Source organism: Corythoichthys intestinalis, chromosome 4, assembly GCF_030265065.1.
Source record: "Corythoichthys intestinalis isolate RoL2023-P3 chromosome 4, ASM3026506v1, whole genome shotgun sequence".
In the NCBI taxonomy this organism is placed as follows: domain Eukaryota; kingdom Metazoa; phylum Chordata; class Actinopteri; order Syngnathiformes; family Syngnathidae; genus Corythoichthys; species Corythoichthys intestinalis.
The window spans coordinates 25,129,442-25,156,152 of record NC_080398.1 but is presented as its reverse complement, the minus strand read 5'-3'; the positions used below and the strand labels follow the sequence as shown (position 1 = coordinate 25,156,152).

The 26,711-nt window shown below is 38.4% G+C and overlaps 2 protein-coding genes across 6 annotated transcripts in view; one reads left to right on the top strand and one right to left on the bottom strand.

Moving 5' to 3' along the window:
• si:ch211-154o6.3 (uncharacterized protein LOC563854 homolog) overlaps window positions 1-4,284 on the bottom strand; it is a 48,770-nt gene extending 44,486 nt beyond the window's left edge. Inside the window, exon 1 of the mRNA XM_057833147.1 lies at window positions 4,024-4,284. Coding sequence (XP_057689130.1) covers window positions 4,024-4,113 — 90 coding nt within the window. The 5' untranslated portion in view covers window positions 4,114-4,284. The remainder of the gene's footprint in view (window positions 1-4,023) is intronic.
• Window positions 4,285-5,224: 940 nt separating this feature from the next.
• The window catches only part of znf384b (zinc finger protein 384 b), a 32,459-nt gene continuing 10,972 nt past the window's right edge, over window positions 5,225-26,711 (top strand). Inside the window, exons 1-7 of one of the 5 annotated variants that reach the window (XM_057834952.1) lie at window positions 5,225-5,374; window positions 9,561-9,619; window positions 9,689-9,917; window positions 13,524-13,637; window positions 18,262-18,392; window positions 22,076-22,167; window positions 22,559-22,783. In XM_057834952.1, coding sequence (XP_057690935.1) covers window positions 9,566-9,619; window positions 9,689-9,917; window positions 13,524-13,637; window positions 18,262-18,392; window positions 22,076-22,167; window positions 22,559-22,783 — 845 coding nt within the window. In that variant the 5' untranslated portion in view covers window positions 5,225-5,374; window positions 9,561-9,565. Of the gene's footprint in view, window positions 5,375-9,560; window positions 9,620-9,688; window positions 9,918-13,523; window positions 13,638-18,261; window positions 18,393-22,072; window positions 22,168-22,558; window positions 22,784-26,711 lie in introns of all 5 variants that reach the window. The other 4 variants (XM_057834954.1, XM_057834953.1, XM_057834955.1 and 1 more) reach the window with 4 other exon arrangements.

Sequence of the window (26,711 nt, the reverse complement as noted above, 5' to 3'; positions counted from 1 at the left end):
CTGGTGTTAATACTTTGTACAACCCCCTTTTGCCAACAAAAGAGCACCTAATCTTCTTCTATAATGTTTCACAAGATGGGAAAAGACAGACAGAGGGATCTTCAGCCATTCCTCTTTGCAGAATCTCTCTAAATCATCCAGAGACTTGGGTCCTCTCCTCTGTACTCTCCTCTTCAGCTCACCCCACAGGTTTTCAATGGGGTTGAGGTCTGGGGAGTGAGATGGCCATGGGAGGAGCTTGATTTTGTGTCTGGTGAACCATTTCTGTGTAGATTTGGCCATATGCTTAGGGCCATTGTCTTGCTGAAAGAACCAGTGACGGCCCATCTTTAGCTTTCGGACAGAGGGCAACAGATTTTGATTTAAAATGTCCTGGTATTTCAAAGCATTCATGATGCCATGCACCCTAACAATGTTCCTAGGGCCTTTGGAAGCAAAGCAGCCCCACAGCATCACTGACCCACCCCCATACTTCACAGTGGGTATGAGGTGCTTTTCAGCATGCGCATCTTTCGTGGCACGCCAGACCCACTTGGAGTGTTTGTTGCCAAAAAGCTCAATCTTGGTCTCATCTGACCAAAGCACACGGTCCCAGTTGAAGCCCCAATACCGCTTGGCGAACTCCAGACGTTTGCGTTTATGATTGTGAGTGAGAAAAGGTTTTCTCCGTGCATGCCTCCCAAACAGCTTGTTGGCGTGTAGACAGCCTGACTACCGGAAAAAGCCAAAAATGTTTTGGAAGAATGTTCTCTGGTCAGATGAGACAAAAGTAGAGGTTTTTAGGAAAAGGCATCAACATAGAGTTTACAGGGAGAAAAACGAGGCCTTCAAAGAAAAGAACACGGTCCCCACAGTCAAACATGGCGGAGGTTCTCTGATGCCTTGAGGTTGCTTTGCTAACTCTGGCACTGGACTGCTTGACCATGTGTATGGCATTATGAAGTCTGAAGACTATCAACAAATTTTGTAGCATAATGTAAGGCCCAGTGTGAGAAAGCTGGGTCTCCCTCAGAGGTCATGGGTCTTCCAGCAGGACAATGACCCATAACACACTTCAAAAAGCACTAGAAAATGGTTTGAGAGAAAACACTGGAGACTTGTAAAGTGGTTAGCAAAGAGTCCAGACCAGAATCCCATACAACACTTGTGGAGAGATCTGAAAATGGCAGTCTGAGAATCTCAGAGACCTGGAGCAGTTGGACAAAGAAGAATGGGCTAAAATTCCAGCAGAGCATTGTAAAAATCTCATTGATGGATGGATACCGGAAGCGGTTGTTCGCAGTTATTTTGTCTAAAGGTTGTGCTACCAAGTATTAGGCTGAGGGTGCCAATACTTTGTGCGGCCCATTTTTTGAGTTTTGTGTAAAATGATCATGATTTAATTTTTTTTCCATTCTCTTTTGTGTTTTTTCAATGCAAGCAAAATAAATGAAGATATTACTACCAAAGCATTTGTAATTGCAATCATTTTCTGGGAGAAATTGATCGTTATCTGACAGAATTGCAGGGGTGCCAATACTTTTGCCCAGCACTGTACATGTTGAGATACAGAACCTACGAATAGCAATAGTTTTTAAAAATTGTCTATAAATTAAAAGTTATTCATAGAGAGTTATGCTTTTTACACTGTCTTTTTTTTTATGTCTAAGAATGCTCTGTTTAGAGTCCTCATTAAGAATGTTTTGAAAGAACAGTTTAGCGTCTTTGGGAAGGAAAAAAAAAAGAGAGACAACAAAGTGTCAAGCGAAAGCAGATCAATGACCCCACTCTGGAGCCCACAACTGAATCATGTTCTTTGCTCCTAATTGGGAGCTTTAAAAGAAAGTTCACAAAGTTGCTGGTGTACTTACATTATATACATTACTGTTGATGGTAAAAGTCAACACACCCCATTTTGAGCACAAGGTTTTGTGCTATAAGAATGAGACAAAGATAAATTACTGTGACCGATAATAAAAACAGCACACATCTGCCACCATTTTAATTGTCTATGATTAACCCTAAATAGAGCTCTGAGGCTCTATCCTGTCATTTTTAGATTCTGTGTGCATCAGTTAACTCTTTGTTCAAATGTATCAGTTATATCAAGACTTAAAAATGTATTAAATATACCACCGACCGCATACAATGAAGACAAGTATTAGCAAGTAATGAAAATAACTGGATGGTATTGGGTTTTTTTTTCACTTGTGTTTCACAGGTTATCATTGACCATAATAGTGGAAAACCATTTACCGCATTGGCCCGAATATAAGATGACCCTGATTATAAGACGACCCCCTCTTTTTCAAGACTCAAGTTTGAAAAAAGACTTTTTGAACACCAAAATAATTTTTATACAGAAAATAATTACAGTACATCCGAAACAAATGATTATAACAATATATTTGAGAGAAAAAGCATATTATTTTGCCTCATTCAAATCTTAATATCTGCCTGTCTGTATCTTAATATCTACAATTTAAATATGTAAACTAAAATGGAATCACATTCGTAAATGAATGGCTTCTGGTTTTTGAAATGTAACTAAACCAATCTATTGTGATAAAAAAAAACAAATTGCAATAACTACATTAACCATCAAAGTGAAGTACAACTGTAACTGCAGTCTTGAAACAAATCTGAATAAGGAAAAACATCGCAATAAAATAATGCAAACTGGTTAAACTTCAGAGTAGCTGAGATCTATCATGACAGAACATCGCTTCAAGGATATCTGGCGCCATCTAGCGTCGTGAATGGGTATAACGTCTAGACTGCGACTATAAGACGATCCCCTCTATTTCAGTCTGATTTCAATGCAAAAAACACAGTCTTATATTCGGGCCAATACAGTAGGTCTTTTTTTTTAATTCATAAAAAACAGTGTCATATTTCAGTCCCCAAAAAAATAAAAATACTCCACTTACATCGCTTTAATTATTATTACGTGGACTAAACAGCTATTCTGTTCACTGATGTATATGCCGGAAAACACTCAGGTGACTTGAAGTTCCGCTCTGAGACCCCCAATTTGGCCAACTTCTCAAAATTGTCCGATATGCATGTGTGATACATCATTGGAAAGCTTAAAATCTCAATTTTTCTGGAGGAGGAAAAATTTTGAACAGGAGGGCATCAAGGAGTGGTTGAGATTTTCTTTTTCATATATTTACCCTTTCAAACGTTTTTTTCCCCCCAATTTTTCTTTGTTTGGATTGATTATTTATCATCTAACACAGGGGTAGCCAACTCTGGTCCTCGAGGACCCCTATCCAGCTTGTTTTCCATGTCTCCCTCCTCCAACACACCCGACTGAAATAATCAGGATCATTATCAGGCTCCTGCAGAGCTTACTGATGAGCTGATCATCGATTCAGGTGTTTTAAAGGAGGGAGACATGGAAAACAAGCTGGATAGGCGCCCTCAAGGACCGGAGTTGGCTACCCCTGATCTAACATATCAGAGAAAATATGACATTAACAAAAACAAAAAAAAACAACAACAACAACAGTTACGCGTTAGTTATGAGGTAGATATCCGTCACTTTTTTACAGACACCATTTTTTTTCACTGTGACGTGATTTGTTTAAAAGTTTAAAATATGCGAGTGAATAATTTTTTTAAGTCGTCTTTTGTTTAAATGAAATATTAGACATCACTTAATGATTCCAAGTTAAAACTGAAGGACATTTTGAATAATAAATATAATTAATTACCTTCGTTTTATTGCTGGGTTGAAACAAAAGCGGTTGTGCGACGTCTGTAAACAGGGGTTTCCAGGGTAAAACAGAGGAATTAAAAATAGTTCAGGGCTTAAGGCGCCATGAATCTGTTATGGCAGCTTATAGCCATATTGTTCTATCAAATACAATAGTTCTTTTGGCTTAAAATACACCAGTACATTTTAAAGAGGAGTGCAAGAGCAGAAACTGCTTTTTCAGTCTGTCTGTGTTTTCCGCCAAATGTATTTTTATTTTTATTCATATGATAAACGTGTTCTGAAAAAAAGCAGAAACCAAGATACTAAAATGATTTATGTACCTTAAATCTTTCCTCGGGAAGGAGATTGATTTTGATTTCCAGATTCTCAATCTGCCTCAACTTCTTCTGCAGCTTCCTCACCTCCCCCATTTGAACATCCAAAACTCCTCTGCGTGTGTGAGTTACTCACTAACTTTAAAGTTTGAGGATAATGAAAATGAAAGAAAATGGGGAAACGCGTAGGCTTTTCATTTAAAAAAGCGCTAAGCGGATTTGAATATAAATGTTGTGTGGAAAGGCTTCTGTTTTGGACAGACGTGTCGCCGGATGTTGACGAAAGACGTGTGGTCGGTGTTGTCGGGCTACACCTACAGCGACATCAGGTGGCTATTTACGGCATTGGCACTTCAATTACGATTAACATTCCATAGTGGATGTAATAATCAACAAAATTGTCATGAAAAATGTTTAATATTAACGAAATGTGGTATGTCTGTATTTTCAGTCAGTTCGACGTGTATTCGCAGATGTTTTTTTATTTTATTTTTAATTTACTTTTTATAACAGAACACGAAGGCAGCGCCATACGTAGATGAGAAATATAAAGCTAGATGCTATAAGCATGTTATAAGCCAAGGGCCACTGTCGTTGTCACGAGTCGGCCCTTTTGCGTCGCAGCACTTTGAAATAGCTATTGTTCAATTTTTGAACTGATTTCCAAACGGCTTGTTTTTTCATAAACGTAAGAGATGCAGTAAATTAACTATACAACTTGTTTCAACATCCAACCTGAATCACAGCCAGGTTTATACGTTTTGTTATAAACCTAACTGTTTGTAAATCTGTCATAAAAATTCTACGAGTGAACAGCATTTTGATGGTTTAAATAGCACAAGTGATTTCGGCTGCGATTGAGCCTGCCGTAGAAGTCTTCCGGAAGAAGATGGCCGCCATTTGCTTACGCCGTAGACTCCACTTTTACATCTAGCCTTTTATATGTGATCTCGATATGCAGCACAGTTTGAGATAAAAAGTGCAAAATATACACATTTCTATATTAAGGTTTAAATTGGTCATATCATGCTAAATGAAAAGGCTTTTTTTCCATTATCCTTCATAATTTTAATTAAACATTTAAATAAATTAAAAAAAAAAAGTAATTTAATTTCGAGAGGACGTGACGTCATGTCTCTCGCCTCCTTTTGTCTGGCGACCTCATCCGGAGGAAGTGAAAGCGCCAGACAGGCAGCCACCTTCAGAGCGAGGGAAAAAAAAAAAAAAAAAACTTAAAAAAAAAAAAAAAAAATACTTCCTCGTGTTTCCCTCCCCCCATTCACACGTTTGTGGGAATTGTATGCAATTTGCAGCGGGGGAAGAAGCGTCGGGGTGGGGGCGGGAGGCCCATTGTACGGTAAAGAGCTGCTCTTGTTCATTTTGGTCATGCTACTTGCTATTTTTTGCTAGATTCGCATGACTCGGCAGGCGGAAGTGTGTGTATATGTGCGCGCGCTTGTGTGTGGGCGCGCTTGTCTTTTGCTTTTTTTTCCCATCTTCGGTTTTTTTTTTTTTTTTTTTTTTTTTTTTTAAACCCCCTTTTTTCACTTTATTTGTTTCAAGCGCTGAGACACCCGTGCTACCACTCCTTGCTAACTAAGCTAATCAGTACACTTTGGGCCTAGCCTCAACATAAACGCTCATATTTATATTTTAGTTGTCATCTCTGGGATGTTAGTGTCGTTTAGAGCAGTTATATACATTTTAAAGACATTACAGTGCAAGGATAAAGAAGTTAATTTACAAAGACGTTTGACTTTTGAGGCTACGCGATGCTAATGGTCTAACAATATAAAAATCTTCCACGTTTTACTCATAGTTATATGATAGAATTTTCTCTCAGTGTCCAATTTACTGATATGCATGTCCAATATTTTCTTTATTTTACCAAAGGAGCAGATTTTTAACCCTATATTGCCAAATGTATCACATTTGATACACCTAAAATTTCATGATTTTGAGACTAATTCAGAATTTTGACATTTCTTTTTTGAAAAAAAATATGATGGATGCAAGTCAACACATGCATCTGCAGGTTCCATGAAAACAACAAACAGGATTTAGCAAGGGTTATAGATATCTGAGCGCTTATTACACATAATTCATTTTGACTTTTCTTTTCACAAATTTGAAAAATAAAGGTTTCATTAGGACCTTATTTTTCAAAATTTGGGATTCTCTGATAATTGCCTCATTGCTGGCATTAAAGGGTTAAAAGCCAAAAACTTGCTTCAACTCCTAATCAACTGCTGATTTTTATTTTTCTTCAATAAACTCATCATCCGAACCATACTGCATTCATTTCTGTTTTATGCTATTCTTAACCATTTTGTAATGAAGTGCTTTTAAGTCTTTTGATGTTCCGTACACAAGTCTTAACCCCTACATCTTTGGTGACCAGTGATAGTAATTCAGTGTTAACCAAAGTCACTTAACACTATTTGTTCAAGTTAGTTTCGACATCATGTAAGAGCAGTAACATTTTGATAGTGTATGCTTGTGCCAATTTCAGCAGTGTTGTAAAAATGCCACCTTTTTTCTGTCCCAAACTGTCTGCAAAGTTTCATGGCTGTCAAACTGCTCTAATTTATCAAACAATTTACAGAAAAATGATATGCTCATGACAAACTAGGAGTGGGAACCTCTTGGTACCTCACGATACGATACGATTTGCGATGCAAAGCTCACGATAACGATGGTCTGACGATATGGCGATACAACGATTGGTCAGGAAATCATTCTAGGATATTCTACAAACAACTAATAAACAGAAAAACAAGCTTCTCCTGTGAATTTGAATGAGTTTATCACTTGTAGACGTCCAATCCATTTGAACTGGGAGGGTGGCAGCGAATGAACATTCGTTCATTCTAGGGCTGCAGCTAACGAATATTTTAGTAATCGAGTAATCGTCTGAAAATTCTATCGAGTAATCAGATAAAACATTTTTTTTAGATAAAGAGCAATTTTTAATATACATGAGAAAAAAATACATTTAATCCAATATTGAACCATTTTCAGTCAATAAATGTCTTTATTTTCGATGTACATTGTTGAAAACAGCCAACAATTGCATCTCAGATGTGACTAGAAAAAAAAATTCACTGCTTTCACTCAAAAAGCTTCTAGATCGTATAAAAATAAAAAAAAATCTTACCTAAAAATGTAATTACTCTTGATAACACACATCACTTGAAAGCTACGCGTCTTCCCCACGTGTTTCAATTGAATTTCCATTTGTGTCGTTTTAGGTTTAAGTTTTAAGTTAGTCCAAACCAGTCATGTCCAAAGTCTGGTCCGGGGGCCAAATGCGGCCCGTGGTCAAATTTCATCCGGCCCCCAGCCTCTGTCATAAAATCAATAACGTCTGGCCCACACACAGACTTAATAAATTAGTCAGTACTGTTACCAGCATATGAAGTATGTTACACACTAAATGCTGCTCCTCATTTACCCACGAAAAGGCAGCAGCACTCCAAGCAACATTACCCCGTGTGACCCTTTACTCCCAATTTTCTAAAATGGCGACAATCAACAAAAAAAGAAAGTTAAAAAAAAATAAAAAAAGAAAGACTGCGACGGCTGGCGCTTCAAGGACTTATTTCTTCACTAAAATACGCAACTGTCTGCCTTATTTGCAAAGAGACAGTCGCTGTTTTTAAAGAGTTCAATGTGAGGCGATATTACTAAACAGTACACGCTGACATGTACGACAAGATTACAGGCAAGATACGTAGCGAGAAATTGAAGCAACTTGATGCTAGTTTAATTTCACAGCAGCAGTATTTCGCAAGAGCCCGAGTTGAAAGAGCACGCCACAAAGGCTAGTTGCGAGATTGTTGAAATTATAAATAAATAAAAAAATAATAAAGCAAATGTGACGCACAGAATGGCTTGCTAAAATTTGCTTAAATATATTGTTATACATAAAAGACTGAGTCAGCCAAGGTCAGCCCCCCACATTTTTACCACACCAAATCTGGCCCCCTTTGCAAAAAGTTTGGACACCCCTGGTCTAAACTTTAAGTACTGACAGGATTTTGAGTTTTTGCAGTGTTCAAAATAAATGTATGATACCTGCTGTATTGGAGCACATTGGGGACCATTGCTACTTAGTGTTTTATTCAGCAATGGTAAGCTAAAACTGACAGTTAGCTTTCTTATGTTTTAATTTTACACCCTCATCACTCTCCAGCACTGTGTTTTTACAGATTAAATAAAGCCCGTATGTAAGACACGTTAGCCACGCATCGACAGAGGTCATAATCAATAGAAACCCAGCCCTCCGAAGGGTTAACGTTACGTGAGCGAGTGACAGTAACGTTATATTTATTAGCGATGAGAAGTCTACTGCTGAAAGATGGCGGCTGTTTAGTAACGCGGCCCAGACGCGACCGAGTCTTTCATTTCGCATCTAGTCCTAATGCATGCAATATCTATGAGACGCATCGGACACTACCTGCTACCACACTAGCATCATGCGGGTGTAGTTTTTAGCAACGTCGGCGTAGTTTGGAGCGGCTGTCGGCTGCAGTAATTTAAAAAAAAAAATTTTTTTATTGCTTCTTCCTCTACGCACGTGACGTCATTGCGTTGTCCCGCATTAAAAGTAGTCCGGGCAAAACATGATACTTAGAGCTGGCAAAATTAAACGATTCCTCGAGGTGAATAAAATTACTCGGATCAGTTTTTAAACTCGAGTTGCTCGAGTATTCGTTACAGCTCTAGTTCATTCGCTGCCATCCCTCCCACTTGGCTGTCAGTGGCAGGCAATGAGGTCATTTTGGGCCATTTAAGGTCATTTTCCTGTTGATTTTCAGTTACTTCCTGTTGATTTTGGGGTATTTTATGGGTCTCTTCCTGTTTATTTTGAGTTACAGCACATGAGGTGACCTGGGAATCACCTAAATGAAAAGGCAGTGACTCAAACTCAACAGAAAATGACCTGCGAATGCCCTAAAATGAACAGCAAGTGACCTGTAAATGCCCTGTAAATCGGTCAGAATGACTGTGAATGAACGAACGCTCCCATTCTAAATGGATTGGGCGTCGAGCACCGTCAATGCAGCCTTAGAGTTAACTAGGAGACTCTTTTGGTGGAAGATTTTAATAGCAACTTGTTGGTTCATTTTTATTTTTTTTTAGACATTGACACCTTTTTAAAACGATATCTAAATTCTTGGCAGGAGCATATCGATAACCTTTTGGGTTAAAAAGTATCACGATATATCACCATTTCGATATTTTGTCACACCCCTATGACAAACCATGAAAACGAAGGCAATGGACGACTACAGCAAAGCAGGCTTTAGCGCAGCCCTGCTATAGAGTAAAACAAGTCAACACTTTTTGAACAAATTTTACTATGTTTTGGAGCACCATGACAGGCATAGTCTTTCAAAGTTGCACAAAATTGCATTTCGAGACAAAAAAACCTTTGCCAATTGATGAGCAATGGGCTAAAATGATATTATTTGTTTACTTTATCCTAGCCGTAACATTGAGTGTTTATATTTGATTCTGTTTTCTTGTCTATCTTGCAGGAATCATGGAAGATAATTTCAACTCATCCTATTTCTGGTCTCCCATCCCACCAGGACAGGTGTGCTACATTCATTTGACTCACAAAAACATCTTCTGATCATTATGACACTCACATTCTGGATTGCAGCTCGAGAATGCCATGTTCCTGAACAAAGTGAAAGAGCATCAAGAAAAGAATGCGTCCTTTCCTCCGTCCTCTGCGTCCCACTATCAAACTGCCCTGCTCACCATTCCGACGCCGGCAGGCAAGACTGATGTAGGCGGGCATACTGTCGGCGCACAACACTTGCACCCGCCACACAGCAGCCAGAACATCACCGTGCTGCCCGTGCCCTCTACGGGGATCATGACGGCAGGTGGGTATCTTCTCTGCCAACCTTGATTTTTTTTTTTTTTTTTAAATGAGTTCAAGGAGAAACGGCTCAAAAAAAAAAAAAAAAGGCAGGGTAAAAAAAATTTATAGTTTAAAAATTTATTAGTCTATATCAATGTCTTAAGTTCTCTATTTTTTTTTTGTTATATGAATTTAAGATTTATTATTATTGTTATTTACATGAATTTAAATGTATTATTATTTATTATTAATACAATTAAGATGAAATTTTTGCATTATATGAACTTTTCACAGGGTTATTTTTAACTTGTATATAAATTAGGGCTGTCAAAATTATCGCGTTAACGCGCGTTAATTAATTTGTTTAATTAATCACGTTAAAATATTTGACGCAATTAATGCAGATGCCCCGCTCAGACAGAATTAAATGGCAGTACAGTGAAACGCTCACTTGTTGTGTTTTATGGAGTTTTGCCGCCCTCTGCTGGCGCTTGGGTGTGACTGATGTTATAGGCTTCAGCACCCATGAGCATTGTGTAATTATTGACATCAACAATGGCGGGCTACTAGTTTGTTTTTTGATTGAAAATTTTACAATTTTTATTAAAACGAAAACATTAACAGGGGTTTTAATATAAAATTTCTATAACTTGTACTAACATTTTTCTTTTAAGAACTACAAGCCTTTCTATCCATGGATCGCTTTAACAGAATGTTAATAATGTTAATGCCATCTTGTTGATTTATTGTTATAATAAACAAATACAGTCCTTATGTACCGTATGTTGAACGTATATATCCATCTTGTGTCTTATCTTTCCATTCCAACAATAATTTACAGAAAAATATGGCATATTTTATAGATGGTTTGAATTGCGATTAATTACGATTAATTACGATTAATTAATTTTTAAGCTGTAATTAACTCGATTAAAAAATTTAATCGTTTGACAGCCCTAATATAAATATCAGTCTTTGAACTCGAATGTAATGAAGTTTATTTCCACAGGAATGCACTTTCACAAAGATGTTTATGTTTCAAAAGCTCACGGAGAAAACATTTACTTATATTCTTTTACCTTAGCTGGGAGCTACAATGAAGCATTAGTACAAATTCTATTGATTATGATTTGATCTAGATGAGGCAAAATAATGTTTCCTTATTTATAAAACCCATTCTGTTGTGTTAACAGACACATGCAATGTTAATGTTGTGACAATACCAGTTAGGCCATTGAGTGGCGCTGTAGGAGTGTGTACGTATAATGCGGAGAAGAAGAGATGAGAGCATCTGGCTAGGATGCTTTGTGATGTGATGCTATGTTTTCACTGCTACGAGTTCATTAAAAAAGTAATTAAATGCTTCATATGGCTGCTTTTTTTCTAAATAAGCAACACAACAGATTCCAAAACAAAGAATCCTTTTAATACTGTTGAGTTTAACGACTGCTTTAAGATGGCAGCTGTTTACTAACGCCAACGAGTCTGTCATTTCGCATCTCGCTCTCTTTATATGTTCTAACGCCGCTGACTCTGTCATTTTTCATCTACTTCTTTATACATGATATCGACCATAGCCCGACGTAATCATACGATTTATTCTCGTACTATTTTCCTTCCATTCATCCATCAATCCATCATCTACTGCTTAATCCGGGGTCGGATCGCGGGAACAGCAGAAGAAAGACGTAATGTATTGTTTTACTTACCTGGTTCTGATGGCGCAGCGTGTCAATTGCATAGCACTCAGATAGCTATGCACTTCGTTCTTGTATTCCATGAAGCCGGTCGTGCATAATTGGTTGTGCAGCCACCTTTGCATGATATAGTTGTGTTGCACATGTTGAACTGAGCTGACTGGTCTATTATTTTATTTTTTTTTGTGTAAAGTTAAGCAAAACATTTGAGCGCCGCTGTACCGTGTCCATGGTTATCATCAAGTTGCAATGCACAAACACGCGCTTGTTGTGGCTTCTTTTTAGCGTTTTTTTTCCGCTCGGCGGTCAGGGCATCGAAACATGGAATTGAAATTTTAAAATTCTAACGATTCCGGGAGAACCGGAGCGTTAGAACCGGGTCCCATCGATGCTCGATACTCGATGCCCAACCCTACTCACGAGTGTACTACAGTGATCCCTTGCTACTTCGCGCCTTCAGTCCCTCGCAGATTTTTTTTCCAATTAAAAAATAAATAAATACAGATGAGCCGTCCCGAGCCGATCACGTAGTCTCACTCTCCCTTCTGCTGCTCTTTGTTCGTCAGGCAGTGCACTGGAGTTGCTTATTAAAGTTATTGATGATTTACAGACGTTCAATGTTTGATCTTGCCCAAAGATGCTTGGAAGCCAAAGCTTCAAAGCGCCGCATGCGCCAGTCATCGTTTTCCTTGTTTAACAGTTGCTGTGGCAACTCATTGTGTGTAAGTTAGCAGCTTGAGCAGATTTGAGTGGAACCACTCAAATGGAGCGTTTAATAAAGACAAGCATTTTTGTACTTTATTCTTGTTTGAAAATAATTCAGTGGGACAGTAACATGTTTAAAACGTATTGTAATTATTACATTTGAAGTGCTTAAAAAGCATTTATTTATATATATATATATATATATATATATATTTTTTTTTTTTATTATACTTTGGGGAAAAAAGTGAAAAAACAGCTCTTGTATGTATCTCTTTCCAATGCTAAATCAAAAAATACATTGAACGCACACAAAAAAAAAAAAAAAAAATTTTTTTTTGGGGGGGGGGTTACTTCACGGTCTTAAGGCCCAAGTACACCGCATGCGTGATCGTTGCGTTTGCGGTCCGACTCCGGTAAAAAATAGCGCCGGAGCCAATCCGTTCCCATTATATCCTATTGTTCAACGTATACCGGCCGCGTCAGTGCTCCGGCTTGACTGCGAACCACCTCCGGCGTGCCGCATGCCTGCCGCATGGTATAGGCTATTTTCTATTTTTGCCGGACACGCATCCGGCAAAATGGGCGGAGCTGGGCCTGGACGTAACAACCCAGGTGCCTAATCACGGTTTAAACACCAGCGAACATGGATGATGAGCGCTTCATCATGGAGGTGGAAACCCACAAAATCATTTATGATGCAGCAATCCTTTCTATAAGGACAATATAAAAAAGGAAGCTGCAAGGTGTCCTATTATGTGTGTTTTTCTGTCCTGATCTCATCATGATGCAGTCATGTCTGTCTCTTAATTCCAGATTAACTAAAATATCAATATGCAAAGAAAATATGTGCTCTCTCTCTGCTTCTCTGATGAGTATAGACTCCGTGTGTTTTTCGTTGTTTTAAATGGCACATTATCGCGCGCGATCACGCGAGAGCTCACGGGGGGGACGAGGTTGGCGGACCGCAGCCGTGCAGCAGCCGGTATGATTTGCCTGTTTTTGACGGACTGCGTGGCACGCAGGCAACACTGAACCGGACCGCAAACGCAAAGATCACGCATGCGGTGTACTTGGGCCTTAACACTTATTGCGGCGGGTTCTGGTCCCCATTAACTGCGAAAAACGAGGGCTCATTGTATTATGACTACTTTATTAAGTCAATGCGTCTCATGTTTAATGGTGTCCAAAATGAGCAGATTTTGTCTTCTGTTTGTTTGTGTATGCAGCGGGACTGGTCATCACGACTCCCCAAGGAACGTTAGTGTCTCCCACATCCTCGCAATCCTTCATGTCTGCACACCCACCAACCACCATGATTGTCTCTGCCGTTCATTCGCCAGGTAAAACACTTGAAAACTGATTTTTTATAATATGGATCACCAACTAAATTGGCAAGAGGTCCAGTAACTCGATCAGTCAAGTGGCCCAGGGCCCGAACGTGGGAGGGAGGTGTCTGGACAATTATATATCTGGGAAAAAAAGGTTTGTTAAAAACATGGATAGATAAGCAAGGATAGAATTATCTAAATTATTTTAACAGAGTTTGCCGACATTACTGAAGTATTATTTCTTTTGTGCGAATATTGACATTTCACATACTAAAGAAATAATTGCACACTTGATACAGTTGGTAAAAATAATTCCCCTGCCCTCAGAAAACTGAATCTTGCACTAACTTTTTAAGACTGTGGTTTAAGAGTTACGCTTGAAAAGTGCAACAGTCAGCAAAAAGGGTACCTCAAAAAGCATGCATTTTTAAACAAAGGTAAGGGAATCTGGCAGACTTTTTTGTAGACACTCTCCTTCCCCTCCAAAAGTTGCCACTGCAGAGTCAGGAAAAGGCATTTTACGTTTGCCACATATTCCCCGGCCGCAGTCATGAGCAGTGTTGTTAATGTTACTTTTTAAAAGTGTTTAGTTAGTTAAAAATTACTTCTCCCAAAAAGTAATTGAGTTAGTAACTCAGTTACCTCATTTTAACAGTAGTTAGTCAGCAGCAGGGGTGAAAGTGGGCCAGAACGGTCAGGAACGCAGTTCCAGTATAAGATTCAGGGCTGGAACGCTGTTCCGGTTTACGGTGCTTTGATTCCGAAAATATGACGGCAACTGTCAAAACGCTATGTAAAAAAATAAATAAATACAAAGCTGCCACACATGCATTTTATCTCCAAGAAGAAAACAATCTACCAACATCCGATTTACATACCCAGGTGTTAAAAACAAGCATAATAAAGGGCTTGTGTAGCGTAATCCGTTTCCACCGATATTTATTATTTGTTTTATTCCACGGACAGCATGGAGGTTTCCCCAGCTGCTGCAGTTATCTGAGTCTGACGATGACGAGTCACGTCAATGTGCGAATGCACGCAGCAAAGCAAAACGCCTGGACTCATTTATCCGTTCAATTGGCTGACATACTGAAATGTGATCACCAGAGATAGTTAGCTCTGATTGGTTCAAATGTGCATGTTTTCTGAAACGGCAAACAAAAAAAAATGCAACAGAAAATGGATCAAATCTTTAAGAGCAAGGCAAGAGTTAAGGAGGCTTATTTATCATATTTAGTTTTATTTGCTCTGATGGGGAGGTTCAGAACATCTTAACTGTCAATGGGCACTTTGGACTTACACTGTATTTGTTCATTTATGTTAGGCTACTTATTCATTTCCTTATGAATTAAAAACAATGTTTGTGCGATCTTCAAAATATATTCCATTTCACTCTGCATAATATGTCATTTGTACCTATTTTTCTGAACTTATGTTACTTATATCTTTATTATTAACTTAAATTTTAGTATACACCTTATGGTAAATGGTAAATGGTGTGTTCTTAAGTAGTTAAAATTTGGCATTTAGTATGTGGGGTGGCGTGGCTCAGTGAGTAGAGTAGTTGTCCCCCAACCCAGAGGGTTCGATTCTCCCTGATGAACTCTCCTAAGTGAGCAAGATACTGAACCCCACGTTGCTCCTGGTGCTGCGTCACCAGTAGGTGGAAGGCGAGTTAGTGTGAAGCGCTTTGATCGCCTTGAAAGGTGGTAAGTATAACTAGGCCTGTCGCGATAACAAATTTTAGTGTGCGGTAATTATTCTCATAAATTATTGCGATAGGCGATATTATTGCGCCCCACCCCCAATTTTTTTTTTAACCAATTTACAATAACACAGAATACAGTATATATTAATAGATCAAGTACACCCATTTAAACGAGATAAATATTTACTCTTAATTTCAAAAATACTTTTTAAGAAATCACAACTAAAAACAATAGACCATGCCTCTTAAGTAAAAAACAACAATATTGATACCGCACAGAAACACAGAATAAATAAAATGTGTTTTAAAAAAAAAAAAAAAATGCACTTAATAACTTAAGCATTTAGGCAAATGAAAACTTTTCCCGTCATAGCTTCTGCAATGGTGTTCCATAAGGATGCAACGATACAGTTAAGTCATGGTTCGGTAAAATTTTTGATACGGGGGACACGATTTTCGATCCGATTCAATACATTTAATGCTCTGTAAAAAAAAAAAAAAATTTTTTTTTTTTTTTTTTTTTTTTTTTTTGCTAACGAGCAAAAATTAAATTGCCATCATATAAACATGCATTTTAGTGCATAATATTTATGTGCTTACTTCTTACTGATCTGAAAAAAAATTGTATAAAAGTGCTGAGAACAATCTTTACTGTTTGTAAAGTGAGGCAGGGCACACTGTTGATTGCTACAGCTCTCTTAGCAGCTACAGTAGGTTTACTACATGAGCAAGACATCCTATTTGTGGTCCGAATCCATCTGTGTCACGTACTGAATTAACAATATTTGCAACATTATCTATAGTCACTGGTATGGATTGATTTGGCCTTCTTCCATTCAGTCATGACAGTTTAGAATTCATCGATGCAGTATATGGACTACGTGTCCCATAATCACTCTGGGCTCACGTAGCCAATGGCATGGGACGTAGCACATCTAGTTTGCCATTTCATGATATCTAGTGTGTGCGCGCATTAAAAAAGTTAGCGAGCGCCGCTGAAGTCACGTCTGCTCATTACTACACAACACCAGCATATGACAATCGACTTTCATAAACAGGACGAGTTTGAAGCACAGCGCTCTTAATTTCATTCAGCTGTTCGTTGTCAAAACGAGGTTGTTCGTTGCAGCCAAGTCAGTAACAATGTTTTGGCAGACTTCGTTGTAATTATCCAGCGTTGTGCCGAAAAATAGCCGCCCCGTGTGAAATGTCACTCCTGACGGGAGCGCCCACACGTCAACAACATCGGCGCGCCATAGATGGTCCACAGTCACTCCAGAGGACTGACGCGGCCGGTATACGTTGAACAATAGGATATAATGGGAACGATTGGCTCCGGCGCTAGTTTTTGCTGGACCTGGAACGAAGATGCATTTTGCACAGTTGGTAACGAGGAATTCGAACTTTTAACAGCACGTCTGCCGCACACTCGCACGCACGTGCACGCGAGGCGATAAATGTCAGCGAAAAAATTACCGCCTTCATTTTTATTTATCGCTCCATAAATGGAATTATTGCATATTGCGACAGGCTTAAGTATAACACCATTTACCATGTGAGGAAATGAGGGAAAATAAAAATTAGGAGATGGAGGTAGGGGTTATTGCTGTTTTTCTTAACTTTTATTTTGCAAATCATTGAAAAAATACAATTTTGAATGAAAATCAGGTTTTGTATGTGTTATAGAAATAACTGTCCAAAACAGTTTTCTTTGCATTTCAGTAGTTTTGACCCCCCAAAAAATGAAAAAATAAATGAATAAAATTTCTGCCGTGGCGAACTCTGGGAGTTCCGGCAAGAAATTCTAACCACTTTCACCCCTGGTCAGCAGAGTAACTGACGTTACTTTTTATGTTCTACACGTTACATTATACATTCTATGACATCTTTCACAGAAAATATGTTTATATTAAACTTAAACACTCGGACAACATTTTTTTTAACATACAATTCGTGGCTTGTAGGTAGGTTTAATTGAAAAGAAATGTACAGCTTTTCCTGCTGAGTCTGTATTATCATCACAAAGTTGGCATTGTCCTTGTAGACGCAACAATATGTGCTCGTTTGTCTATGTTCATTCGAAATTGTTGAAAACCTTTATTTTTGGAATAAAACTTTGAACTTAAATTTTACAGACGAAAATATTTTGAGTAACTTGACTAAATCTGGACAAGATTTATCTGAAATTTCGTCGACTAAAACATGACAAAGACGAAAAATAATTTAAATGACTAAAATATGACTAAGACTAAAAAGTATTTCCGTCCAAAAGACTAAGACAAAAATTAAAAGGGCTGCCAAAACAACACTGGTAAGGACTCGTAAGTTTGCTGTTAGGAATTATTACCCATGTTTCGACGTTTTGCACATAATGTCCTATCTGTTCACTTACTTTCCGTTTTCTTCTTAATGATCCAGACGAGTAATTTGTGTCCAAAGTTTTGTGGTTTGTTTCGTAGTCATATGTTGTCTTATATGTATCCCTTTCCAACGATAAATCTGAATAAATACATTGAACACACACAAAAAATATATACATATATACCGGTGTATATATTTCTTTAAATACTTTGTGGTTTTTCACTTATCACGGCGGGTTTTGGTCCCCATTAACCGCGAAAACAAGTTATCATTGTGTGTGAAATCTCCAAATATCAGTCCAGCAGATAATCGGTCTATCTCTAATCACAAAAAATAAACTGTCTTTGAAAAGGCGGGACTGTGACACGTCTCTTTCAATGCCTTGATCTTGGTCCTCCAATCCTGATTGAGTTCAACGGAAACATGTACATTTTTATATCTAAATCTGTAATAAAGGCTTGAGTGCAGTATACAACAATAAACTGCCTTACAGTGGCTATTTTTGAGGAAGTAATGCGTATAATTCATACGTCTCAACTTTTTTTATCTTGAACCCTTCTTCCGTAGACAAAAAAGAGGACGGGACGTCGCACGTGGTGGTGATGCCGGCGCCGTCCAAGCGAGGCCGCAAAAAGAAATGCATGGTCGGAGAGGGCAATGAAACAGTCATACTGGCTCAGCTCAGTACTGGTGGACAGGTAGGATGAAATACAGTGTCAAAATATATACAAAAGCTTGTAATGTTTTTTTGAATACAAATTTTACATTCAATTAGAGTTGGTCATAATTTTTTAAAACACTAAAAAGAGAAATACATTTAAGTACATTTTCATACAAAGTTTGTTTTATAAGAACATGAGTTTTCTGTTCTTATATTACCTTTTTCCTCTTTCAGTAAGTTATTACGTTTTCCCTTTAAAGTACACAAAAAAAAAAAATCATTTTTAGTGTTAACACTTAAAAGCCCTTTATGTACCGAGTGACCATTTATGGTCATTAAAAAAATGTTAATGTCATTTTTTCTTTTTACACCTATGAATTTTAACCCTTTATAGGGCAAGTTACTATCTTTAGTCATTAAAAAAACTTACATTAGCAAAATTAGCAATTATTATTTTTGAAGTTATTTATCTTTATTGCATGTGTATGCATTTTTTATATTTATAAAGAAATGTATAAAGTAATACTATGCTAATAAAAACTAAATAACATTATAATGAATAAAAACAGAAATACATGCTGATTTTTTCATAGTATTTAACTCACTACATGCCATTGTTGGCAATTGACATCCAATTCATTTAAATTGGGAAGACTGGCTTTGAATGCTCATGTTTCAATTCCATAAACGGTGGTGTGGGGGAGGGCCGATGCTTAGCGCCGTCAATGGCAGCCAGACACCTAAATGAATGCCCTTTAAAAATACATACCGTATTTTTCGGACTATAAGTCGCAGTTTTTTTTTTTTTCATAGTTTGGCTGGGGGTGCGACTTATACTCAGGACATTATTATATTATTATATAATATTATATATATTACATTATATACATTATTATATAATTTCACATGTTATTTTGGTGTTTTGGAGTGACACTGATGGTTTGGTAAACTTTTTAGCATGTTCTTTATGCTATAGTTATCTGAATAACTCTTAATAGCTATGTTACGTTAACATACCGGCTACGTTCGCATTTGGTTGTTCATGCATCATGTAACATTATCATACTCAGCATGTTGTTCTCTATTGTATTTTTATTTTAAATTGTGTAATATGTGTTCTATGTGTTGGATTTTATCAAGTAAATTTCCCCCAAAAATGCGACTTATACTCAGGTGCGACTTAGTCCGAAAAATACGGTATTTATCATAATTTGTGCATGACAGTGTTAATGTTAAGTGCATAAATGATGAAAAAGTCACTTGCTCTATACAGATTACAAACATGTTAAGCAAAACAAGCAGTTCCTTCCAGCTGAGAGTCCAGAGTTGATGTATCTTATCAAAATCATCAGCTATGTAACTACTCCACTCTTCAATAAAATTAGATGAATAATAATCAGGCCAAGTGTACACTGCTGGCTAAAAGTATTGGCACCCCTGCAAATCTGTCAGATAATGCTCAATTTCTCCCAGATGATGATTGCAATTAAAAATGTTTTGGTAGTAATATCTTGAATGAAAAATAAAATTAAATCATTATTATTTAACCAAAACTCCAAAAAAGGGATCAGACAAAAGTATTGGCACCCTCAGCCTAACACTTTTGGTAGCACAATCTTTAGACAAAATAACTGCGAACAACCGCTTCCGGTATCATTCAATGAGTTTCTTATAATGCTCTGCTGGAATTTTAGACCATTCTTTGGCCAACTGCTCCAGCTCTCTGAGATTTGAAAGGTGCCTTCTCCAAACTGCCATTTTCAGATCTCTCCACAGGTGTTCTATTTGATTCAGGTCTGGACTCATTGCTGGCCACTTTAGAAGTCTCCAGTGCTTTCTCTCAAACCATTTTCTAGTGCTTTTTGACGTGTGTTTTGGGGCATTGTCCTGCTGGAAGACCCATGACGTCTGAGGGAGACCCAGCTTTGTCACACTGGGCCCTACATTATGCTTCAAAATTTGTTGGTAGTCTTCAGACTTCCTAATGCCATGCACACGGTCAAGCAGTACAGTGCCAGAGGCAGGAAAGCAACCCCAAAACATCATGCAACCTCCGCCATGTTTGACTGTGGGGACCGTGTTCTTCTCTTTGAAGGCCTTGTTTTTTCCCTGTAAACACTATGTTGATGCCTTTTCGCAAAAAGCTCTACTTTTGTCTCATCTGACTAGAGAACGTTCTTCCAATATATTTTTGGGTTTCTCAGATAAGTTTTGGCAAACTCCAGCCTGGCTTTTTCTATGTCTCTGGGTCAGAAGTGGGGTCTTCCTGGGTTTCCTACCATAGAGTCCCTTTTAAATCAGACGCTGACGGAAAGTACGGGTTGACACTGTTGTACCCAGGGCCGGCCCAGGCCATTTTGGGGCCCTAAGCAAAATAATGCAAAGGGGCCCATATTTTTGGCCCACCATTTCGTCATAGCGTACTGTGAAACCCATACATGCAATCCAACCCATACGTCCATATTTTGTATATTAATCAGATTTTGTTGCACTGCATACTTTAAACTTCTCACCCCAAATTATTTTCAGTACTTACAGTAGATAGCGCCAAACCTTTTATTAAAACAGGAAAGAAAAGTTAAGGAAGAAGTTTTATTTTTTTAAGCTTGTAATCAAGTATCAAAACTCACAAAAGTCAAATAAAGCAAACCGTAGTAAACAAAATAGAATATAAATTAAACAATTGCCAGATTGGGTGCCCCCTAGTGGTCAGGGGCCCTAAGCAGCTGCATAGTCTGCATATAGGCTGGGCCGGCCCTGGTTGTACCTTCGGACTGCGGGACAGCTTGAACTTGTTTGGATGTTAGTTGAGGATCTTTATCCACCATCCGCACAACCTTTCATTGAAATCTCTTGTCAGTTTTTCTTTTCTGTCCAAATCTAGGGAGATTAGCCACAGTGCCATGGGCTTTACACTTATTGATAACACTGCGCACGGTAGACTCAGGAACATTCAGGTCTTTGGAGATGGACTTGTAGCCTTGAGATTGCCCATGCTTCCTCACAATTTTGCTTCTCAATTCCTCAAGACGGTTCTTTGGTCTTCTTTCTTTTCTCCATGCTCAATGTGGCGCACACAAGGACACAGGACAGAAGTTGATTCTAATTTAATCCATTTTAACTGGCTGCAAGTGTGATTTAGTTATTGCCACCACCTGTTATGTGCCACAGGTCAGCAACAAGTGCTGTTGATTACACAAATTGGAGAAGCATCACATGATTTTTCAAAGGGTGCCAATACTTTTTTTTTTTTAGTTTTGTGTGAAATGATAATGATTTATTTTTTTCCATTCTCTTTTGTGTGTTTTCATTGCAAGCAAATAAATGAGGATATTGCTACCAAAGCATTTGTAATTGCAATTATTTTCTGGGAGAAACTAAGCATTATCTGACAGAATTGCAGGGGTGGCAATACTTTTGGCCAGTAGTGTATAAAAAGGTGACACATACAGAAACCTAAACCTGAAGGAATTGCTTAGTTTTGTCAATTCATGTGTGGCTTTAATACACCGCTGTATTTTCATGTGATAATTCACTTGTAGTTCTCCCTGTTAAAATATATATTTGACATATATCACCATCAATGGAAGCGAATATGTTTGAAGAAAAAAAATACTGGTAGAAACTTGCTTCCATAGTAGATAGAACCACACTCAGATCATCCGAACATCTATATTTTGAATCCAATCACATCATAATTTCATATTATTTTGCAAGCAGGTGACATCTTTGCATCATCCCACCCGGGATCCATACGATCTGACCAACGAAGACGATGAGCCCGGGCTGAAGGACAGCACTAAAACCTACAGGTACGTTTGGGACAATGCACATCCTCCCTTCTTGCTTGAACTGCAAGCTCACCTTCAGTAGCTGCTTCAGTAGAGCCACACTGTAGGCGTCAATTTGCTGCATGACAGACCAACACCAAGACGCTCGCTCGCTCAGCTTGTGTTTGACTCCCAAATACATTGAGAAGTCTGCAATTCGTGCTGCGTAGTCTGCCCGCCCTCCACTGCACGGCATGCGCTTTTGAGTTTTACTATGGACGTACCTTTCCCCTCTTCTTCGTTCACATCTTTCCTTATTTCTGTTTATCATTCCTTTTTTTCCTTTTGCTTGGTTGTTTCGCATCTCCCTCAACCACGTGCGTCCACCTCCTCCGTGTCCTATCCCCCAATTCTGTGTCTCTCCCGACTGTAGGTGCCGGATGTGCCCGGCGACCTTCTTCAGTAAGTCAGACATGCAGATCCACTCCAAGTCGCACACAGAGGATAAACCTCACAAGTGTCCGCACTGCGCCAAGTCATTCGCCAACTCCAGCTACCTGGCGCAACACATCCGCATCCACAGCGGGGCCAAGCCTTACACCTGCTCCTACTGCCAGAAATCATTCAGGCAGCTCAGTCACTTACAGCAGCACTCACGGTACTGCAGACACCCCTTTCATACTACCCGCCCGTATAACCCTGTCCCCCTTCCCACCTGAAAGCCCCTCAAAGTAGTCTAAACTAGACAGTTGATGTTCTAATGTAGACTTGCATGGCATACTTGGCTTAGCCTTTCCCTCAATAAGGTCCCATTTTTTAACAATGGAAATATTCAGGTTGTGTCGATACAGCGACCTGGATCAATAACATTGATTGGTTAAGCAACGATCTACGTTTTAAACGCTCGTTTTTTTCAAAATAAAAGTTTTCATTCAAATTTCTGAAATTTTTACAAAATTCAAAATTGTGAAAAACATTCAAATGAATTAGGATTTGAAATGTAACTGGTTGTGTTAAATGTGTATACAGTGATCCCTCGTTTTTTGCGGTTAATGGGGACCAGAGCCTGCTGCGATAAGTGAAAAACCGCAAAGTAGCCCCCCCCCAAAAAAAAAAAAAAAAAAATTGGTGAGTTCAATGTATTATTTCAGATTCAGCATTGGAAAGATATACTGTATATATTAATATATAAGATTTTTTTCCCTTTTTTCCCCAAAGTATAATTTACAAAAACACTTTTATGTACATATTTTAGGGCTGTCAAACGATTAAAATTTTTTAATCGAGTTAATTACAGCTTAAAAATTAATTAATCGCAATTAATCGCAATTCAAACCATCTATAAAATATGCCATATTTTTCTGTAAATTATTGTTGGAATGGAAAGATAAGACACAAGATGGATATATACATTCAACATACGGTACATAAGGACTGTATTTGTTTATTATAACAATAAATCAACAAGATGGCATTAACATTATTAACATTCTGTAAAAGCGATCCATGGATAGAAAGACTTGTAGTTCTTAAAAGAAAAATGTTAGTACAAGTTATAGAAATTTTATATTAAAACCCCTCTTAGTGTTTTCGTTTTAATAAAATTTGTAAAATTTTCAATCAAAAAATAAACTAGTAGCCCGCCATTGTTGATGTCAATAATTACTTACACAATGCTCATGGGTGCTGAAGCCTATAAAACCAGTCGCACCCAAACGCCAGCAGAGGGCGGCAAAACTGCATAAAACACAACAAGTGAGCGTTTCACTGTACTGTCATTTAAATCTGTCTGAGCGGGTCATCTGCGTTAATTGCGTCAAATATTTTAACGTGATTAATTTAAAAAATGAATTAACGCCCGTTAACGCGATAATTTTGACAGCCCTAATATATTTAAATATATATTTATTAATAAATGTTTTTTAAGCACTTCAAATGTAATAATTACTTACTTTTAACCATGTTACTGTCCCACCGAATTATTTTTAAACAAGAATAAAGCGGAAAAATGCTTGGCTTTATTAAATCTACTAGGCTGCTCACTTAGACACAACGAGTTGCCACAGAAACTGTTTAACAAATTAAACAATAATTGACGCATGCGGTGCTTTGAAGTTCGCTTCTCTGGCGAGATCAAAAGTCAGTCAATCATCGTTAACTTTAATACGCAACTCCAGTGCACTCACTGCCTGACCAACAAAGAGCAGGGAGGGAGGGTTGGGAGGGAGAGACTACGCGATAGCTCGGGACAGCTCATCTGTATTTTTTATTTTTTTTTCAATTGAAAAAAAATCCGCGATGGACTGAGGGCGCGGAGTTTGAAGCGCGAAGTAGCGAGGGATCACTGTAGTTGGGGTGCTGGAGCCTATCCCATAACTACGTGCAGGAGGCGGGGTACCACTGATAATAGATATAGATATAAAAATTCTACACAGCCTTGTTAAAATGTAAACAAACAAACACACAAAATATAACAAGCACGAGTTTGCCACAGCACACTACAGACTGAAGGCTGCGCAGGCACGTTGACTACTGGCTAAAAAGGAAAACTAAAAGCAACACAGGCACCAATAAGTCCACATGCTGTGCGTGCATGCCTTGTACTACAAATTCCTAACCTACAGGAGGCTACCTTTTACTGGCTAGCTTTTAACAATAATTCTGCATTTAATTAGTTGGCCCTGATACAAAAAAAATCTAAACTCAGGCTCCTAGGATTGATAGATACTGTCCCATGCTACGTAGCTGCCAGGTTTCAAGACGATTGGTTCATTAATGACGAAGGAGTAGGACTTCAAAGTTAGATTCCACAAGAAGAAAAACAACGTAATTTCTGAAATATTGGGCGCCCCTGGTTACAAGCCTCACCCAGTACATTTTTATAGGAAAAACCATTTTGTACATACATAAGCCTCTCCTGCCTATAAGCTGTGTGTGCCCACTTAGTAACATGAGATATTGACAAAGAAATACACAGTTTTTCAAAATTTTGATAACACACCTTAACTTTTTGTTCCAAACGGCGCCATCAAGCACGGCAGTTCATAGCATCAGCACGGCGGTACAGCAGTAATTGGGCTGGTTATTAAAAACATAAAAGTCTTTGTTAGCCATCTTCATCTTCCTCCTGTGCACTCAAACCATGGAAGTCTTCACCCTCAGTGTCGGATATGAAGACGCTCAGATACACACGCCTCACACCTACTCAGTCTCTTCTTCGCGGTCGCCTTCAATGTCTCCCATAATGAGACAAATTCACTCCTGAGCCCGTGCCGTCCTCCTCGTCACGCAGCAAACTGGCCCCTCGAAACCCGTTGGTGATGGCGGACTTCTTTCTTTCACGCTGCCAGGCTCCCCCGGCATACCTGTGCAATAGGTGCTCTTCACATGAGGCGAGTCTTGGAAAACGATCTCTCGCCGCGAGTCATCAAAACTTCCCATACAACTCGGATGGCCAATTAAATTTTTTCTAGCGTTTTCCATGATGCAGATCTGCCAATTCTACTCATGCATAAAGACGAGGGTCCGCCACCTCTATTCAAGCACAACGTAAAAAGTTAAACCACCGGTAATAGTGCAAACTAGCGTCTTTCTCGACACTTATACTCCACGTGTCCCACTCCCACATTCCATGCTCGAGCGCCCCTGGCCGCCGTCAGAAAAATGCACAAATTGGCAGCATCATTGCACACGCCGCAGGATCCAAAATGAGGGAAATAAGTTGCGGCTTGTAGTCCGGAAATTACGGTAACTGAAGAGGCCTGTACCATGTTAAAACTGAGATAATGTTAGTATAGCTCATTGCTTCTCAATTATTTTCTGTTACGCCCCCCCAAGGAAGACGTAAATGTTTCGCGCCCCCCCCAACTCTCTGCCGCCACTGTAAATAGTATCATTCGTCTATATTACTATTATAAGTACGCCTCAGCCTAACATTGTGTCCTTTTTTTTCTATTAAAGAAAAAAAGTAACATAGATAAACTTATAATAAAGTATAACTTTTTTAACATTGTGTTGCTTGTAACAGAAAAGACTTAATGCGCATCAATTTGCCTAAAGTTAAAAAAAAAAAAAAAAAAAAAAAAAAAAAAAAAAAGTCACATCCAAACTGTAAAAATACACTCAAGGTACATTTTTGACCATTTGATACTGAAAAATAAAATGTAATAAAATCAGTAAATAATAACAAATTCAAATTGATTAGAAACATTTACTCTTCAGGACAACATGCCAAAAAATTTGACCGAAAAAAAACAAAACTGAATAGAAGGGGGGGAAAAGGTCTCTGGACAGAAGGAAAGTTTTTATTTTCGCTGATTCACCACAGTGCTCACTGGTTTACTGATATAACACTGACAAAGCGGGACGATTGTGACAATTGGCAATATTCGGCACATTTTCGCTGAAAAACAATCAAGCGGCTTATCGATGAGATTGAGGTCTAATGTCTTTAAGTGGCGTCTTAACTGATTTGGCTTCTCCGCTATAATCGTTTTTAGACTCAGTAAACAGTGGTCTTTCCTCATTTCCCACTATATTAAAAGTCAAAGGCAAACGGCCCGAAAAAAGCGCATTCTCGGCGGCCG